A 21,255-nucleotide genomic window follows, 5' to 3' on the forward strand; every position below is an offset into this window, starting at 1 on the left:
ATTACCAAATATTAAAAACTGGATCAGTTCAAACTCATTCAAAATTTGAAATAAAACTAGCCTGAGTTTTTATAAAAAACTAAACTAGGCTGAGGCAGTCCAAGATTTTCTAAAATTCCCAATAACTTTGAAACTAGCAGGGTTGTCACTGTTTAGGTCAATAAAATTAGCTAGAGTGAGTATAAACAAGCCTGAGTCAAAATGAGGTTTTTAAAAACTGAAAAAATTACTTTAATCTAATAATCAGTAGAACAGCTAGCGAAGGTTGACAATTTGGTAGTAAAGTTGTGGACTGATTGTGGTACACCTAACTTATTAGTACTACCCATCATAATTTAATCTTACCTTACTTAATTAATATCTTACAAATACTAAATTCTAACTGAGACTACTTTCTATAATCAGACACGACAGTTTTGAGTGATGAATTTTTTTTATAAAACACAACAAGAAATACTAGCATATACAAAATTATTAATTACTTTGGTAACACTTTAAAAACTGGAAGCTATTTAAATCTATATCAAAAGACTTAAAACAATAAACTAAAAATTAAATAAAACTTTTAGTAAAGAAGAAACTGTAAAATTTTTATAAACTATTAAACTATAAACCTGGCTTAGATATTTAAACCATTAAACACCAGTTGAAATATTCACTTTTAAAACAAAACACTACTTACAATAAGCATTATCAAAAAAGTTCAAGATATTTTGTTGCTTCAAGCTGCACACCAAACTAACTAACTGCTTACATATAAACTGCCTGTCATGTTCTGATGTTTTGTTGCATCAGTATTTAGTTCGAAACATTTCGTCATATGATTCTCATTGGCTCGTACATTCAACCGTATTAACTCTAAATATTCTCTGAGCTCAACTTTAAACAATAAATAATGCAAGTATTCATTCCAAAATTTTCAATTTTACAACATATGTAAATAGTTGCATTTCTGAAATGTTTATTTCGTAGTTTAAATGTAAACAAATGTAAATTAGTCACGTGTACAAAATGAGCCAATCACGGTAAGTGTTTAATTTTAACTGACGAAAATGACTCTTATTAATTTACACATGGTTTGTTTTTGAAAAAATACTTTTCAGTATGCTCTTTTTTACTAACTAGGTCCGGGTCCGGCCGGATCTCTGTTAGGATCCGGCCGGACCCGGATCCGGACTTTTTTTTCAAATTTGAATCCGGCCGGAACCGGATCAGGACTTTTTTTTCAAATTAGAATCCGGCCGGAACCGGATCCGGACTTTTTTTTTAAATTAGAGTCCGGCCGGATCCGGATATCAGACAAAAATGGCAATATCCGGCCGGACCCGGACCCGGATAGTGAGTCCGGTACATCACTAATTAGAACTGAAAACAAAATAAAATAAAGTCCTTACACAATTTCAAGTATCTTTAAAAAAGCTGATTTTATAAAAATCAAAAAATAATTGTCAGAAATACATTGAATTTAATTATTCAATGTGGCAAATAATCAATATTTCTTTTATGATAATTTCATTGTCATAATTCAAACATCTATTCAACGTTTTATACTTTACACTCTAAAAAAGAAAAATTACCTCAAGTTAATAAAGCATTTAATAAAAAACTATTTACGACATAAAGTCAGACAAACAAGTAATTTGATATAACATATAAACAAAATCAAAAAGGGTATTAACTAGCTGTAAAAGTATAAAACTCTAGATATGAAAAAAGTTTTTGCAAGTTCTTAATTTTAAAAAATTCTACAGTTTTAAATTAAAACTCAGGCTAAACCCTTCCTTTAACTCTTTATACAATGATAGCTACAAAGTATTAACTTCTGGTTTTTAAAAAGTTTCTTTAATTAAGAACACTTTCAAAAAGTATATAAAAACGACCTAGACTTCAAACCATTTCCAAAAGCATGTGATTATATGAAGATTTTTTCACAAGTTATGATGACATTACCAATTCATTTAACCGTTCAAGAAATAAAACTGTTCAAACACCTGAAAAAATTTCACCATAATTTATTAAATATAGTGTTTCTGCATTGATATTTATTTTTTTGCTTATTTTCAATTGTAGTCTAGCACCATCTGTCATATGAAAACGATGGAAAACGTTTTCATCAAAGTACACAAAAAAAGTACCACATCCATTAAACTATAGATTATTTTCCCAGACTAATGGCTTTTGTCGAGTTTTTAAAAGCATTTTCAATACAAAAACAATTAATCATCTTTTTTAAATATAATCTAATATCGCCTACTTAATTTGAATTTGTTCTTCACCGCTCATGCATTCAGCTGTCGTTCACATTCTTGGTTAATACTTTATTTAATAAATAAATCTATTAAAATAGGGTATACTGACATCAAAAAATCATTCGACTCTGTATCACACAAAATGTTAATAAAAACTTTAGCGCAATATAAACTGTATGTAAGCTTAATTAATTCCTACAGAAGAGAATACAAAAAGTACTTTTTAATAACACTATATAATTTTTTTTTTCTTTTTTAGTGTAGTAATTGGACCACTTCTATACATTATCTATACTTATACTTACTAAGTTTTTTTTTGAGTTGTTGCACGTTATTTGTTTAATCTTTTATTTATTTATAAATTATCTGTCTCTTTAATATTTACTTTTTGTTCTCACTCTTTGTGTGTCATTTGTTTACGTGGCTCAGATTTTGATGTCTGAGGTCAACGTTACACAATAATAGCAGGTTTTCCCAAGGTGGGCCATATGGCTCCCTTGAGGGCCATAAGCGGCAAAAGAGGGGGGGGAGGGGTGCGTGTAGTAAAGGGGCCACAAGGAGGGTCATGGGGCTTTACTTGAAACTTACACTAGATATTCTGTAGTTGATGATGAAGAGCAAAAAAAAGCGTAATAAAGGGTAGTTTAGAAAACTATACTAGATATTATGGAAAAGTTTCAGAAGTTTAGGGGCCATTAGTTGTAAAAGGGACATAGTTTGAAACTTACCACTAGATATTCAGGAGATTGAGATGAAGAGCAAAATAAGCGTACTTAAAGGGAATTTTTTGAGAAATCTTGTCGGAATGGTCCACAGCTTTTTTTACTTCTTTAAAGGGGGCTTTATAAAAAAAAAGTTTAAGAAACACTGATAGCTGTAATAAATGAAAGTTATATATATAGTCATGAAAGTATAAACTACAGTTGGATACTTAAAGTAAAAAAAAAACCATAAAAATAAGGCTTAGTTTTCAAAATGTATTTTTTATTGATAATTTAGTTGCCTCTGTCAATACCTCAAAATATATATATTACGTATAAAACAAGGTTCGGCAAGCTGCGGCCCGCCAGCATGCTTTTACTTTAGTTAAGGTGCTGTCTAGGAAAGGTAAAACCTGCAGCCCGCAAACATGCAAACTATGCGCGAGAAAAAAAAAACTTCAAAACTTACACTAAATATTCTAAGACAATTTTAATGCTGACAATTTATTTTTATCTATCCTAGGGTTTCCCCAAAGTAGGCCATATGGCCCCGTTGGGGCCACGAGCAGCAAAGGAGTAAGAGGGGGGCATGAGCAGTAAAGGAGCCACAGGGGGGGGGGGGCATGAAGTCATAATTTGGAACTTACACTAAATATTCTCGAGTTGCAGATGAAATGAAAAAAATAAATAAAAGTCTTAGGTGTTTTTGTGGTAGTTTATGAGTAATCGTGTTGAAGGGGGCCATGGCTTTTTTAATTTCTTTAAAGGGGACCATTTGCAAAAAATGGGGAACCCTTATCGATACGATATACTTTTTATGTTAAATCGAAATGTTACTACGTAACATGTAAAAGTTGTTTAAAATTCCACGTCTTTTTAGTTCAAAATTACAGGTTTTTTTTTATTATTTCAAATTCCAGGTTCTGTAGCCTATATTGTAAAATCCTGAATATTTCCATAACTTATTTTATTAAAAATTGCCTTGGAAAATATCTAGAAATTTAATTGTCTGTATTCAAATTGACATGTAGCCGCTACAGACATATTAAAAAAGCTTATTAAGATTTTGAGGATTTTTTGTAAATATGCATACAACTCTTGAAACTTAGCCAATATTGCCTTAAGTTTGGTAAAAATAAAGCTACTAAATCAAACTTATTTTAAGAAAAAAGTTCACAACTTAATAATATATTTTAAAAAATATTCAAAATCTATATAAAAATTCACAAAGTATTTGGAATACTGACAAAACTGTCTTTTTGATAAAATTGCCAAAAAAAATTCTTTAGCCTGGTTTTTCTGTCGAGTATGAACCCCGGTTTTATTAAAAGCTAGTATAGTAAATACTTTATCAAAAGTACAGTATAATATATTAAAAATAAAATAAAATTGTGCCGTTTAATAAAACCTAGAGACGCCATTGAAACCAATCATTATAGTAGAATGACAACTTAAAAACATAAAAGCTTTTTTTTTAGAAATTAATTTTTATTCATTGGCCTTGTATCATAGAACTACATAGCATGAACTTTACAACTTACAGCCAGTTAAGTCAATTTCACCTTAGCGTTTTGTTTTATCTAAAATCCTTTTTATTTTTCAAAACTTATTTAAGTAAAACTCAAGTTTTAAACATGTAGTAGTACTTAAATGTAACCAGCAAATGATAATTATGTGTAATAAAAAATATTGTAATAAAAGATACGTGAGTATAACAGCTAGTTAGAAAAACGTGTAAGTTGATATTTAAAAACACTTTAGATATTTTTTTTCTTAAACTGGACAATAAAAACCAATATTAGCTAGGTGTTAAATTTAAAATACCTTTTAAGAGTTTACATTCGAAAAAGAAAGATATTGTAAAAGTTAATTTAAAATACATTTAACTTTATATTAAACCTACAGGACTTTTTATTCATTTAAATTGTGTGAAAAAAAATACTAATGTTTAAATAAACTAGTGATATTTTTTATTTAGATAATTTAAATTATTTTTAATTTGATAATTAGTGTTACCCAGGTATTTAGTTTAACTGCCATATTTAACCTTTAACAAATAAAAGGAAACTAAGTTTTCTTTAAGATTTTTTTTAAACAAGTAAAATAATTAATATGTCTAAGACTTGTACATATTAATAAACACTACTTAGAATAAGAAATTTATTATTTTAAAATTTAACTACTCAAGAACAATAATTGACTAGGAGTTATTATAGAAGAACAAGCGAAATAAAAATAAAATATAAATAAATTGTTTCAGTTTTGTAAAACAAAAAAAAACACGAATAAATGTTTTTCCTTACATTAAAAAACTATTTTAAAATGCAAACATTATTTAAAACCGTTCTAGAAGTTCTATTATCTAAAAATTCCTAGTATCACAAAAACACAAAATCCCACATTTTTTCTACCTTCTGCCACCCTTCCTCTTGTCCCACCTGACGAAATCGTTTCTCCTCTGACCTCCCCCATGTCCTTCTTGCTGCCTCCCCTGCTGCTGCTGCTTCTCTCTCTTCCTCTCCCTCTTCTTCTGCTGCATCCTCCTGACCTGATCCTCCGTCGAAACGTAGCACCTCTCGTCTATTTCAATTATCTCCCCCTGCTCCCTCTTATCCTTCTTTTGAGGCTTCACCTCCTCTTTCACTTCTTTTTTCGGTTTCACCACCTTCCACCTGTACCTTCCGCTCAGCAAAAGTTTCAATGACGGGGCTTCCCCGTCGTCGGTCAGCTTCAGCTTGTCATTGCACTTAACGCCGGGCATGAATAATTTCAGCGGGTTCCACCGTAGATCGCTCACGAGCTGTAAACGTTTCCTTTTCTGATCCACATGGTCGTCGCTTCGGCTCCTTTTGAACGATTTCGATTGGAAGTTGGAAAACAGAGAGCTCTCATTAGTCAGTTTCACCGCCGTTTTGCGCAAGTCGGCCAGCTTGGCCTTGCTTCCCGCCCTTTCGTGCGGCGTTTGGGTGACGATTGTGTTGACGAGGGGTTGGGTCGCGTCGACGTCATCTTTGACTTCTTTTTCGGTCGTGGTGACGTCACAATCGTCGTCTTTGTGGTTGATGGCGTCCTGAACGATCTGGTGAATTTCCATCTGGTGCTGGCGGACCATCGGTGGTACGGGGTTGCACAGCGCGATTATTCCTGTTGGCAGTTATTTTAACAATTTTAATACCTAGCGAGTCACTTTGTTTTTAAACAACCTTAACCTACTTTGGGCTTTTGATAAAGAACTCTTTCATGGGAAAAAGAAGTTTTAAAATTTCACTGCAAAATAAAAAAAGTTTTCTTAAAGTAAAACTAAAATTATTTCATTTAAATTGCAGACACCGAAATAATTAGTTTAATATTGGTGTTATACATATTAAATTTTTAACAAGGTTCTATACTTAGATTTTGGTTTAAGAATAGAACAATGACTAAGCAAACTAAATAAACTATACACCTAAAAACGATCACTTAGTAACTTAATGATGCTGTTCTTCTCATAAACTAGTCAATCTTTACATGCAATCGATCACAGTAACAAACAATGAAGCATTTTACCTTCGGGTTCCCTGGGCAGCCTGTTAGCCAGCTGTATGAGCATGTGGTTGGGGAGAACGTACCCGGTGGACTCGTCTTCCTGCCTGGCGATGGCGTCCCTCCACGCGAACAACGTCTTCAGCGCCATCTTCTGCTGCGGGCTGCGCAGGTTCGTGTTGTTCGACCTTCGGCGGCTGGAAGAAACAACTTGTTTGTTAATTTACGACAAAAACTTTGTTGATTGTGAAAAGAAAGAGACGCAATTTTATATAATCATAAAAATTTAAAATCCCAGTTAAAAATTAAGTGCACACAAGTTTTTTACTACTATTTCTTAGTAAATATTTAAAAATAAACGCACAATTTTTTTTATTAAAACAAAAAAGAAATTACATTGTTAAAAATAGTAAAGTTTTAATATTTAAACAGAGATGTATAAAAAACAAACTTATTGAATTTAATCAAAAGGTCCAAGTGGGTGAACTCTTCGATTATGGGCTTTTCAAACTTCTTCATGCAGAGTTCGGTGGACCTCTGGTAAACGTTCTTTATCATGTGAAGCTCTGGGCTCTTTTCAATCAGCTCATTCCTCATCAGATCGTACAAATGCAGCAGGTAGTGCGTGTCGCCCTAAAGCATTTTTGATAAATAGTTATTTTTTGATACTACATAAACTATTCTAATACTTGAGTTTTTAATATAGTTCATCAATTCTATTAAGCCATTATTCTTTTTATAAAAAATATTGAAACTTTATAGATGGTGCTTATGTATGCAAAATTAGTAGCAACTCTTAGAAGCAAACCATTACACACATATCATCATTACTATTAACCAACCTGAGCATAGTTTATGAGGGTTTCATCCAAGGGCCTGAACCTCCAGTCTGCCATCTGATATTCTTTGCTCATCTCTTTGTTCAAATACTTCATCAGCAGAAACTTCAGCGACGCTCCGTATTCCATCTGCCTGGCTGCTAATCCTAAAAAGTATTTCAACTTATTTTATTTTGTGATATAATTAGACTGTTTATCTTTTATTACATTTTGTAAATATATTTTTTAAGAGTGGTTAAGTAATTATTTCTTAGTATCTATTTTAACATTTTTTTGGCTGCTACTTGTGAAAAACTTCAAATAATGCTTTCTTTACTTTAGCATATGTTTAGAGTATAAGTAAACAACATTTAGAATCTCTTAAGTTTGTAATTAGACTTTTGTTTACAGCGGTTAAGCACTCAAATTATTATATTTCCTTCAATATACAATACACGTACCAGTGTCAAACATGTTATCATGTACTTAAAATATTAAAAAAGTCATAAACAAATACTATATGGTTAGCAAATAAATTAGCCCATACACATACCTGTATCGAACATGTTGACAATGTAGAGCCCCAAGCACCGTTGCAGCCAGATGACATCCGAGTTGGCTCCGTGCAGAACCTTCACTATCTTGGGATCGGTGAAGACCCGGTTGAGGGGCTGAAGGTCTTCCCTCAGCGCGATCGTGTCGACTATCCAGTCCTTTTCACGCGTCGATATCTGTTAATTTTTTCTTTTATGTAAATTGACTTTGTAATTTATCTCATTACATACAACTGTTTACATTCTAAAACAAAGTAAAAACTAGTTTACTTTTCTTTAGGAAAACTTTCATCGATATCTGTTAGCTTTTAGGTTTGATACAAATTACAGTTAATTAAGGATTTATTATATTACATAGAACTCTTCATGTATTAAAATGATGTTAACACTAATGTATTTTTAACAGTTTTTAAATTTATGCATGTGTCTTTAACGAATTATTAAAAAATAAAAAAACTACCAAAACTTAATGAACTGCCAATTTTCAACTTTCATCTTTAAACAACAACTCACAAGAAAACTTAAGTAAAAAATTAATCTAAAAACTTTATAAGTTGTCAGTTATCAGCTTTTTTAAAGTTATAACCTGCATGAGACAAGTGATGCCGAGGTATGATCTGTAGCTGTGATGCTCCAAATCGATGGCAATTTCGTTAACCAACTGAAGTTCGCTCAACATTTCTTTCACTTTTTCAACTGTGTCGACTACATCGCTTGGGTCAATTGCTACAAGTTCCTTGTGTCTATATGTTATAAAAAGTTTATATTTCTAAATAAATTTGTTGAATTTCTTTTTTTTTAAGTAAAAACATTTAATCTGTCGTGTTAAAACCCTGAAACAAAGTTCTGCACATAAGTCTTACTTGATTTAACAACAAAACAAATCTTAAAAAAACTAAATATAAAATGCTTACTATACTCACATATCAACTTTTAAACAATATTACACATATTAACTAACGGAATGGGCTCTCTTTTTTCAAGTTGCCACGGATTGGGGGTGAACATTTCGAGCTCATGCTTGTAAGGATGCTCGTAGACACTTTTGTCGTCAGTGTTGAAGTGTCGCACGTTGAACAGGAAGTTTGTCACCGCCAGCATGGACGGGTCACCGTTGTACTCTTCGTTTATTAAGTCCTTGTTTGCTTTTCCTGATTTAAAAATTTAAAAAGCTTCTATAAAAGTTAACACTTCTTAGTTTAATAACTTTCATTATTATGTAAAGCATTATCATTATATAAAAAAAATTTGAACCTTATTAGTTCAAATTTAACAAACATTTTTTTATTTAAGTAATTACTTTTTTTACAAACTTTTATTCATATGATTACAATATGTATATTTTGTATATAATATAATAAATATATATATTTTGTTATGTAAAAAAAAACTCTTTCATGAGAAGCATGTTGTGGTTTTTTGTGTTCTTATAGTTTCATTATAAAACATATTTTAAATAAAAAAACATTCAAAAAAGCTAACGTGTGTTCAAATCTATCAACGACTGGGGTAGCGGCTGCAGTTGGTTTGGTTTTTCACAAACTTTAGGTATGAATGGAACGGCCGAATTGTCAACTTTGTACTTAAAATAAGCTTGCGGGCGCGGAATGGCTTGCTTTGTGTACAACCTGAAAGAAATTTTATGATTACTAGGATTCGTGACACTGATAAGTTTTTCGGAAAAGTTTATTACAAATTTAGACGGTTTTCACTGCTGAACAGATTATCAAACTATGAATCTTTATTAAGTAGAATAAGAATCGGAGTTTGATAATCAGTTTAGCGGTGAAACTTAATGATTGCCCAAACTTGTTATGAGTATTTTTCTATACAAGATGCTTTAGCTTGAACTGATTCCTTTGTTAAACCTATTTTAACTATATATTTAATTTTTAAGTCTAGACTAAATATAAACGTACTGGACTGTTTTATTCGTGTTGTATTTATCTTTTTTGTTCCAGGATGATATGATGACATCTCTGGAAGCTGTTTTATTCAAGCTAGACTTTTCAACTGTGGCTGGTCTGTAACAACATAAAGTGTGCAAGTCACAAACTAAAATTATGAAGTTTATACAAATATTTTTATTGCCCAGTATACTTAGTAGAAGTAACCGTTTTTACTTTTATACAAAAATAATAAAACTAATTACAAAAAATAAATAATTTCAATTATAATCATATATTTTTATCATTAGTTGCTATTATACCTTAAATTGTTTCATATTTTGTTAAGTAAAAATCTACTGAAGAAAAACTATTGAATAACAGTTGCTTTGTAAACATAATAATATATTCACTTGACAAATATATAATTGCATTAAAAATATCAGCAAGATTATATACTAAACCTATTTATATTTTCATCTAACAATTTTAGTGTTTTGACATTATGTTTTAATTACTACTTACTGTATTTCATCGTCGTCAATTTTACCACCATTTTCAACATGTTCAAGAATAATTGAAACTCTCTCCATTATTTTGTCATTGCAGGCGACCAAATGATCGGTCAAATCATCTATATCCACATGTTTCGATGCCCCTGCTTTTGTGAATTTCTCCTGAAAAATTTACTGTTATAAAAAAAAGATTTGTGTGAAAATTATTTGAAGTTCTATTGCAATGTATATATTGACTAAGTTGCATTGAGTTTTTAAAACGATTTTTTTTAAAAGTTTCTAGATGAAAATTATGTAAAGTTAGAGCAAAAAACATTACAAAAAACAAACATTTGAATTTGTAATTCTATTTAATAGAATTTAAAATGGTATTCAATAGTTGTAAACATAAGCATAAAGTTTTTATACTTTTATATTACAGTAAACTCTCGCATCTTTACGCCCTTTTGACGTTACGCACTCTCATTTAGTTACGTATTTTAGAATTCTAAAAAATTCAAAAAAATAAAGATTTAATGGTATTTTGATATTGTACAAATTAGGTTTATTGTATATTTTTTATTTAAAATACATTTTTAAATTCGAACTCACATCTCTATATCTTTAGACTTTGTTAACTTATGTTCCTTGACTAATTGATAAACATTAAGTTATACCTCAGTATATCAGAAATTTTGTTAACAATAAGAAATTAATTTAAATTACTCAAAGAATTATGACTGTGTTAAACAATGAAGGTATAATGAAATAATGTGAGTTTAAAACACAACTAGTTAATACAGTACTCTTCCCCTATATATGGATAAATATCTAAAAAAGAAATCTAATGAAACTTCCTATCAAAAAGTAGCAGTGACTTTTAAAAAATTAAGAGCTTACAATTAACACAAATCTAAATTGTTTTTTAGTAAACATAAAATTAGTAAAATTTTTCTACTAGTGTTTTTATTTTATATAAACTTAAATCCTTTTTTTAACAATGAATAGTTTTATCTTTTGTTTATATATTTATAAATAAAGTAAACAAATTATAAAAAGTATGAAAGTCCTAAGTCTGCTTTTAACTAGAGGCAATATCAAAAATCGGCTATTATAGTAAGTATATTTGGTACCTCTCTTATCTGTATGATTTCTCGTATCTTAACGCATTTTTTCTCTGGACACAATGTGCATAAATAAGCGTGAGGTTACTGTACTTATGTTACTTATTTACTATAATAACATGAAATATTATGCTATTGCTACAAATTATTAATAAAACTTTTTAGTTTAAATCGATTTATAAATGTATGTAAAATTGTACAAAATTTAATGTTAAGAATCAGCAAATAGAGCTTACTATTACTGAACATTGATTACAAAATAACAACTAATTCAGGATATAACAATAAACATTGGCTGACTACTATTATGTCAATGATCATTTGCAAAGTGGAGCACTCTAAAATTTGTCTAGTTTGTATGCACCCACTAAACAATTTAGAATAAAACTGCAAATTTATCATTAGCTAATTTTATTAAATTAAACTATACTTGACCAACAGAGTACAGTTTACTTAGTAGTTTCAGTAGTTTAATATATTTTGAAACTTTATAAAATATTAACGTCATGCATATAAAAATTTGTAGAATTTTATCAAAATATATTAAAATGTTAAAAATTACATGACTTCAATGTAAAAATTTTTTCAGAACTGCTAAAAAAGCTCCAAGATTTGTGTATATTTAGTATATTAAAGTTAATCTATTTGTGGAAAAGAGTTAATCATAGCAATTAAAGTATAAATATTATTTGTATATTTAACTTCTTTTATTGGATGGTGTTGTATTTAGAAAATTGTATAATAAATAAAAAGTTATAGCACTTACTTAAAATACTGTAACATGTAAATACTAATCAACTTTTCATTAAGAATAAGATGCTCACCACCAGACAAACTTTCTTATCTTATTTTTAAAAGTAACCAATACTATTTTTAATTACCCAAAAATTTGAGTTTGTTTAAAATGTTTAAAACTTATAGACATTGTGACAACTTAATAATAATTTGTTTTTGTATAGGTGAAACTTATAAATGTATAAAATAAAATAGCAAACATGTATAAAATACATGTATTAAATAGCAAACAAAAAATTGACTAACTTGAATAGCCTGGTTTTTCAGAATTTTTCCAATAACTGGTAGTACAGTAGATTTATTGTGAGCAATAAAACTTTTGAAGTCTGGAAAAGTTGAGTAGAACTCATATTCATCTCCTTCTTTTGGTAGTTTGAGTGAGGCTCTTACTAAAGGGCCAATTCCTTGAGATAATGTTTTAACAAACTCATCAGTGTTAAGTTTTGAATTTGGTTTGTTAGCTTCTTCCATATTTATTTATTATTCAATATCTTTAATAATATTTAAAACATTAAAATATAAAATGTATCTTACATAAACCTTTCTACTAAGATAAATTAATTATATTTGTTTTAACTTAAAAAACAAAATAAAAACAGTTTTCATTAACTTTAAATCTAAAAACCTATTAAGCCTGAATAGTTGTTTGTTTAATCTTTAAGATTTTTCTTACACCTATACATTTTATTTAGCACTTTTCAAATACCACATGTTGTAAGCATTTAAAGCAAATTTGCTGTTTTAGTTTGGACCTTCCATTAGGAACCTATTGTAGTCTCCAACTTCGACCGCCAATATCTCAAAAAAAATTTTGAGTTTTAAAAATCTGTAAAAAGCAACTTGTAGCTTAGTAACTTAATAAAATAAGACTAAATTGTAAAAAAGGTGATATATTATCTTACATTTAGAGCATGTGTATGGGTTTAGACTCCTTTTAAAACATTTTCTTAAGTATGATGTTCTTTTTATTATTGTTAAATTGTGTACTTCTTCTGTATTAAATAAAGCCATTCATTGCCATGCCGAGTTTATTTAGAGTAACATTTAGCAGCCTTCTTTAGGATTGCTACTGGTTTTTGGCAAATTTTCTCCAGGTTTTCAAAATAATTTATTTCTGGTTTTTGAAAGTACACATTTTTGGGTATATTTTAGTTAAAATTTAAGTTTATTAAGCTACTTTGAATTTATTAACAAGAAGTTAGCAGTATGAAAGTATAAGTATGTAAGCGTAAAATATAACTTTTTAAAGCAATTTTCTTGCAAACGTTTAAGTACTTTTTATTTATTTTTAAGATCTAAAAATTTACTTATGGCATCTTCAGAGTCTAAACTTGTGGTAGGATGTATTTTTGACGATTTAAAGATTTTAATAATTATAAAACCACTTAAAAAAAAAAACAACTCATACAACTGATTTGCGTAGGCTAATCGAATGAATTTTGGTTTTTGCAATTTTCTTGCAAACTTTCAAGTACTTTATATTTATTTTTAAGATCTAAAAATTTACTTATGGCTTCTTCAGAGTCTAAACTTGCGGTAGGATGAATTTTTGACGATTTAAAGATTTTTAGTAATTATAACAACACTTAAAAAAAAAAAACAACTCATACAACTGATTTGCGTAGGCTAATCGAATGAATTTTGGTTTTTGCAATTTTCTTGCAAACTTTCAAGTACTTTATATTTATTTTTAATATCTAAAAATTTACTTATGGCTTCTTCAGAGTCTAAACTTGCGGTAGGATGTATTTTTGACGATTTAAAGAATTTTAGTAATTATAAAAACACTTAAAAAAAAAAACAACTCATACAACTGATTTGCGTAGGCTAATCGAATGAATTTTGGTTTTTGCAATTTTCTTGCAAACGTTTAAGTACTTTATATTTATTTTTAAGATCTAAAAATTTACTTATGGCATCTTCAGAGTCTAAACTTGCGGTAGGATGTATTTTTGACGATTTAAAGATTTTTAGTAATTATAAAAACACTTAAAAAAAAAAACAACTCATACAACTGATTTGCGTAGGCTAATCGAATGAATTTTGGTTTTTGCAATTTTCTTGCAAACGTTTAAGTACTTTATATTTATTTTTAAGATCTAAAAATTTACTTATGGCATCTTCAGAGTCTAAACTTGCGGTAGGATGTATTTTTGACGATTTAAAGAATTTTAGTAATTATAAAAACACTTAAAAAAAAAAACAACTCATACAACTGATTTGCGTAGGCTAATCGAATGAATTTTGGTTTTTGCAATTTTCTTGCAAACTTTCAAGTACTTTATATTTATTTTTAAGATCTAAAAATTTACTTATGGCTTCTTCAGAGTCTAAACTTGCGGTAGGATGTATTTTTGACGATTTAAAGATTTTTAGTAATTATAAAAACACTTAAAAAAAAAACAACTCATACAACTGATTTGCGTAGGCTAATCGAATGAATTTTGGTTTTTGCAATTTTCTTGCAAACTTTCAAGTACTTTATATTTATTTTTAAGATCTAAAAATTTACTTATGGCTTCTTCAGAGTCTAAACTTGCGGTAGGATGTATTTTTGACGATTTAAAGATTTTTAGTAATTATAAAAACACTTAAAAAAAAACAACTCATACAACTGATTTGCGTAGGCTAATCGAATGAATTTTGGTTTTTGCAATTTTCTTGCAAACTTTCAAGTACTTTATATTTATTTTTAATATCTAAAAATTTACTTATGGCTTCTTCAGAGTCTAAACTTGCGGTAGGATGTATTTTTGACGATTTAAAGATTTTTAGTAATTATAAAAACACTTAAAAAAAAAAACAACTCATACAACTGATTTGCGTAGGCTAATCGAATGAATTTTGGTTTTTGCAATTTTCTTGCAAACTTTCAAGTACTTTATATTTATTTTTAAGATCTAAAAATTTACTTATGGCTTCTTCAGAGTCTAAACTTGTGGTAGGATGTATTTTTGACGATTTAAAGATTTTTAGTAATTATAAAAACACTTAAAAAAAAAAAACTACTCAAACAACTGAGGGTAATCGATTGAATTTTTATTTGGTGAAATCAAATTTAAATGAACGCTTATATAGAGTTAATCACTTGAGAAAACATATTCAAGTTTGCTTTGGGTTGGAATTAATATAGTTTTGTAAAAAGAATATAATGTTAAATTAAAGATTAATTTGTTGAAGTTTTTTAAAAAGAATGAAAGAAAACAGCTAAGACATAAAGCTTAAAAGAAGATCGAACTTTGTGTACAGAAAGCAGAAATATCGAAATAAAAGTAAAGTTTAGATAAAAATATACGACAATATAATTACTTTTAAACTTAAGTAATTATTTGTAATATATAAAGTTCAATATTATTGTTTTTTTTATTGATTTTGTTTTTTGTTTCACTTGAATTAGATATTTATTAAACTAATAATAAGAAAAATTATCTAAAAATAATTAGACTTAAAAATGAACCTGTTTACATTGAAAAAAAAGTGAATTATATTAAAACCTAGCTTAAAATAAATGAACAGAAAATAGAAACAGAAAAGTAAATGCAGTGGCTACATACTTTCCTCGTGTGAATTATCAATATACCCCAAGTAAGAACATGATGCGCAATTCCAATTCACATTTTCTATATCTTTAGGCAAATTGTCAATACAGCAACTATGATACCACTTTTGGCAATTATCGCATTGTACCTAAGATAGGATACGTTAAACAATTAGGTTTTTATATTAGTTTGTATATTACAGCGAAAATCTATATTATACATAAAACAATGAACTAACCCATATATAATCATCTTCTTTTAAATTCGTATCTTGTGGAGTCTTGAGCATGCATATGTAGCAGATAGTCGTTTTTATAACTGAAAATTTAACCAGATTAACTCATATAAGTTTTGTTTTTGACGATTTAAGTACCTTAGTTGGGCTAATAATTAAAACTAAGTTAACAGTTTTATACATTTAACGGTCGTAGTAAAGATTATATTTACCTCCATCATTTATCAACTTAGCTGCCACTTTTAATCTTTTTTCATAACATTAGGTACAATTAGTTGTTAGCTGTATCGATTTGGGAAGCCACGGATAAGATTCAATTATTTTTTCACCAGCCTAAAAAGATTAGTTATTACTAAACGAAGCTTATTAATTCACCAAAATATATCAAACGCAGTCATAAACTTATCTCTTTACTAGTATTTTAATAATTTTATCAGTAATACCTCAATGACATAAACTCCACAGCTTATTCCGTCTGTTTGCTTGTTATGTTTTATCGATACGGCTTTGAAAGTGTTCACCTTTTTTAACAACTCTTCGTTTTTTCTAACGTGCGTTCTAAATACAAAGACATTTTAGAACTACCATAAAAAAAATATTATCGCAAAACGAAATCGTAACTACTAAACTATTGTTAGTAGACAAAAAATGTAACATATTTTACATGCAACACAATAGTAGTATTATATTTCAAAACGAAACATGTCACTGTTATATTTAAATCTTAGTACAACTTTACTATAAAAAACAATTTTTAAAATTCTTTTTAAAAATATAACCACATTACATACAATAAAAAACTATTTTTTGTTGATAAAGAAACAAATACTTGAAGTTTTAAATAGCTGCAGTACAACGTAAATTAAATTATATATGTCTATTAGTAAATTTAAAATTCATTAATCAGTCTAATTACTACACAAAACTTACTTCATATATTTTAAAAAAGTCTCGCACTGTTGTATTTCACCCTTTGAATCTTTCAATGAATCAAAAATAATGATATTCGTTTTTACTTTGAACTAAAAAGCAAGACTATTTTTTTACAACTTGACCATTAATATAACTATAAATCAATCCTTTTTTTTCAAAAAAAAAAATTTTTTACTATAGAAATATAAACTTTCAACAAGTTTTTTTTGTAGCTATTACACTATACCAAACCCAATCTACGATGTTATCAAACTTTACTCAGATTAAAGACGGATAAAGCTTTTTTCAATGATATAATGCCTTAAAAATGGCCTCTAATAAAATAACTTGACTCATTAAAATTGAAGTATAAACTCGCTGAAAAGAGTGGTAAACTTTCTTCACTTTAATTTAAATCTTTTTTATCTTACCTTTTTGAAAAAATAGCTTGTGCAGTGTGATGTGAGTTACTTTGATACTATACTAGACTTTAACAAGTTTTAAACAAGTAACACTGAATACAAAGTATTAGTATACAAATTTGTACTACAACTAAATAACTTTTTAAGCTAATCATGAATTTTCATTATTTTGTATCATATTTTGTATCATATCAAAAATTTTCATAGTTGGTTTAAATTAAAAACTATTAGATTCTATGTACAAAAAATTACTAACTACTGCAATCCAATGGTTGTTGGCTTTAAGATGACAAAATCCAAAAAATGACTCGCTTTCAACAATCTGAGAACATATTATCATTTTGTTTCGAATACGTATTAGTGTTAAGAAATAATATACATGATAACTCACAATTTTTATGAAACTATGATGTACTTTCATTCCATTATACAGCTTTTCCAAATCAAGTCTTTGATTTTGGTCATTCAAAAGTAGTATATCATTAGCTTTCGTTATATTTAATAGATTTAAGAAGTAACCGTATATGACCTGTGTAAAACTTGGTATAAACTGGTATTAACATTTTCTTCTTCAGTTACAGAAGGAAGTTCATCCTTAAAGTTTACATACAAATAAAGTTTTAAATGAATTACATTACTTTTATTAAAATAGGTACTCTACATTCATATAACTAATTTCTACCTGCTCAATTAGTATATTTTCATCATTACTATCTCCACTTGATTTCTTTCCTTCACTGGTATTAACATTTTCTTCTTCAGCTACAGAAGGAAGTTCATCCTTAATTTTTAATTATAAATTTGGTTTAAATGAATTACATTGCTATCAATAAATATATAATATTGGAGTTTGCTTTACATCAAACAACTTAAGATTCTCAACTTAATAGGTTTATCCATTGACTGACAACTAACATTTTTGAAAAGAGTATTACTTTTGCAAAGTATACTTTTAATTCTCTTTTTTATAGTACGTTTGTGATACTTGGTTCTAATATTTTTTTGTATATCTAGTTGTTTAAACAATGTTTCAAAAGCTTGGTTTTCATCATTGTCTATATTAGTCAAAAAATTGCACTGTTTTGCAACTTTTTTTAGATAGTCTTTGTCTTTTAATATGTTATCAATTTTTGATAATTTCTTTACTTTGACAGGCATTTTCAAATTATTTAAAGTGCTATAAAATAAAAAACTAAGCTATTAAACAAACAATATAAACAGAGTAGATAATTTTTCTTTGAAAGCACTTTATGAAAAAACTAAATATTTAAAATTTAATATTTTTAATAAATAACTAAATAGATCAAGGAAATAACTGTATTAATAATTATCTGTATTTTCTATAGAAAAAGTTTTGAATACAATTTTTAACTCTTTAGTTTAGGTTGTAAGCTTACAACATTAAAATATTTAAAATATAAAATATACAAGTATAACAAACATTAAAGCTGTACTTAACTGTAATTATATTAGCTAGTATAGTTTTTAATTAAAAAAATTATTTTTTGTGAAAATACTCGAGACACATTGACATTGCTGTAAAGTTTATATTTGTTCATTTAGGATTGCCACTAACCTAAATTTAGGTAAAAAAAAAGCACAAACCAGGGTGTCCAAAAATTTAATAACTAACCACTTATATTAAACTAAAACTACGCAAAATTGATGTTAGTCAAAGTTATATACCTTAAAATTACAACCTAAAAAGATTTTACTATTTAATAAAGTCAATAAATCTAGCCTGAGATTTAAGAAATAATTACTAACTAGCCTGTAAAAATGAAAACATTATTATAAAGTAACAGTAGCTATCTTATCTATACTTTGTTCTCCTAAAATTAAAGTTATTAAAAGTTGTTTATTTATTTTAATATCTCAGTGTTTCCGAATTTATTAACGGAATATTTGACAGCCATAATGTTTTTTTGCTTTATATCAATGCTTCTCTTATGCTTCATGCATATACAATATATAGAGGACAAATACCTAATTAAACAAATTTTAACGTTACATCAGTAATTGAAACTGTGATTACATCAAAAAGATTGCAACATTACATCAGTAATTTCTAGTCTGCACTTAGTTTTCTCCTTATCTTAACTGTAATAATGTTGCATCAGTAAAACACGTGACCATGAGAGCTTTCTCTGAAACGCTAGAATGAACTATGATTTTAGCTCAAAACTTTTCATCAGATCTAAACAGTAAACGAGTGCAACGTGAAATCCTGTTACGATTCCGTAAATTTTATAACAATCGTATGTTTTATTATAAGTTTTAAGCACTAGTGATTATTAAAATGATATTAGTGTATATACAGCAAAGTTTTACACAAAGTTTATTACTTGATAAGAACTTACTTAAAATGTAATGATTGAGTATTTTTTTACCATTAAAAGGATTTTGGTCGTCGAGAGCTACGTTTTTGTACATATGTCCAGATGACTAAGAAAGTTTGAAACCTTTATAAAAATAAAAAAAAATAAATATAAACTACTTGAAAGTTTGCAAGAAAATTGCAAAAACCAAAATTCATTCGATTAGCTTACGCAAATCAGTTGTATGAGTTGTTTTTTTTTTTTTAAGTGTTTTTATAATTACTAAAAATCTTTAAATCGTCAAAAATACATCCTACCGCAAGTTTAGACTCTGAAGAAGCCATAAGTAAATTTTTAGATCTTAAAAATAAATATAAAGTACTTGAAAGTTTGCAAGAAAATTGCAAAAACCAAAATTCATTCGATTAGCCTACGCAAATCAGTTGTATGAGTTGATTTTTTTTTTTAAGTGTTTTTATAATTACTAAAAATCTTTAAATCGTCAAAAATACATCCTACCGCAAGTTTAGACTCTGAAGAAGCCATATGTAAATTTTTAGATCTTAAAAATAAATATAAAGTACTTGAAAGTTTGCAAGAAAATTGCAAAAACCAAAATTCATTCGATTAGCCTACGCAAATCAGTTGTATGAGTTGTTTTTTTTTTTTTTAATTGTTTTTATAATTACTAAAAATCTTTAAATCGTCAAAAATACATCCTACCACAAGTTTAGACTCTGAAGATGCCATAAGTAAATTTTTAGATCTTAAAAATAAATATAAAGTACTTGAAAGTTTGCAAGAAAATTGCAAAAACCAAAATTCATTCGATTAGCCTACGCAAATCAGTTGTATGAGTTGTTTTTTTTTTTTAAGTGTTTTTATAATTACTAAAAATCTTTAAATCGTCAAAAATACATCCTACCGCAAGTTTAGACTCTGAAGAAGCCATATGTAAATTTTAAGATCTTAAAAATAAATATAAAGTACTTGAAAGTTTGCAAGAAAATTGCAAAAACCAAAATTCATTCGATTAGCCTACGCAAATCAGTTGTATGAGTTGTTTTTTTTTTTAAGTGTTTTTATAATTACTAAAATTCTTTAAATCGTCAAAAATACATCCTACCACAAGTTTAGACTCTGAAAAAGCCATAAGTAAATTTTTAGATCTTAAAAATAAATAAAAAGTACTTAAACGTTTGCAAGAAAATTGCTTTAAAAAATTATATTTTAGGCTTACATACTTATACTTTCATACTGCTAACTTCTTGTTAATTTTGAATTTGTACTTAATAAAAAAATATATGATGACAAAAAATGTTATTTGTATGTTAGATTTTTAGGGACAAATCAAAATTTTACTACTTAAATGTAAAAATTGGTTAAAACACCAGATTTTTTTCAAATTTCTCAAATTCCAGGATTCTAGCTTTTGTGGCAACCCTGCTTCTTAAGTACTATTTAGTTTGAATTATGTTTAAATTTAATTATGGTTAATAAGTGGGTGTAAAACATACTGTAACCATACAAGTTTCTTAATCAAAAAGGTTATTAAATTAACAAAAAATCATAAAAAGTTATTGGAAATCAAAAAAAACTCTATAAAACTTTCTTCAAATCGTCTTAAATGCTGCACAATGTTTTTGTTTTTTTTTGTGATAATTATCAAATATTAAAACAATTTCA

At 27.8% G+C, this 21,255-nt stretch overlaps 2 protein-coding genes across 2 annotated transcripts; both read right to left on the minus strand.

The window, feature by feature from the left end:
• Nucleotides 1-5,234: 5,234 nt before the first annotated feature.
• On the minus strand, nt 5,235-12,631 carry LOC145849827 (exosome complex component 10-like). The gene is made up of 11 exons (XM_082954902.1): nt 12,390-12,631; nt 10,256-10,407; nt 9,764-9,868; nt 9,327-9,472; nt 8,806-8,995; nt 8,431-8,587; nt 7,844-8,021; nt 7,315-7,457; nt 6,924-7,105; nt 6,497-6,669; nt 5,235-6,094 (listed from the first exon to the last, which is right to left on the minus strand). The coding sequence occupies exons 1-11, from the start codon at nt 12,612-12,614 to the stop codon at nt 5,358-5,360; spliced, it is 2,388 nt and encodes a 795-aa protein (XP_082811028.1). The 5' UTR covers nt 12,615-12,631; the 3' UTR covers nt 5,235-5,357.
• Nucleotides 12,632-16,178: 3,547 nt separating this feature from the next.
• LOC145828711 (uncharacterized) lies at nt 16,179-17,716 on the minus strand. Its single transcript, XM_082936466.1, has 5 exons — nt 17,643-17,716; nt 17,508-17,573; nt 16,848-16,939; nt 16,361-16,475; nt 16,179-16,250 (listed from the first exon to the last, which is right to left on the minus strand). The coding sequence occupies exons 1-5, from the start codon at nt 17,670-17,672 to the stop codon at nt 16,179-16,181; spliced, it is 375 nt and encodes a 124-aa protein (XP_082792592.1). The 5' UTR covers nt 17,673-17,716.
• Nucleotides 17,717-21,255: the final 3,539 nt, after the last annotated feature.

This window comes from Thalia democratica, chromosome 2 (genome assembly GCF_965202585.1).
Source record: "Thalia democratica chromosome 2, ktThaDemo2.hap1.1, whole genome shotgun sequence".
Classification (NCBI taxonomy): domain Eukaryota; kingdom Metazoa; phylum Chordata; class Thaliacea; order Salpida; family Salpidae; genus Thalia; species Thalia democratica.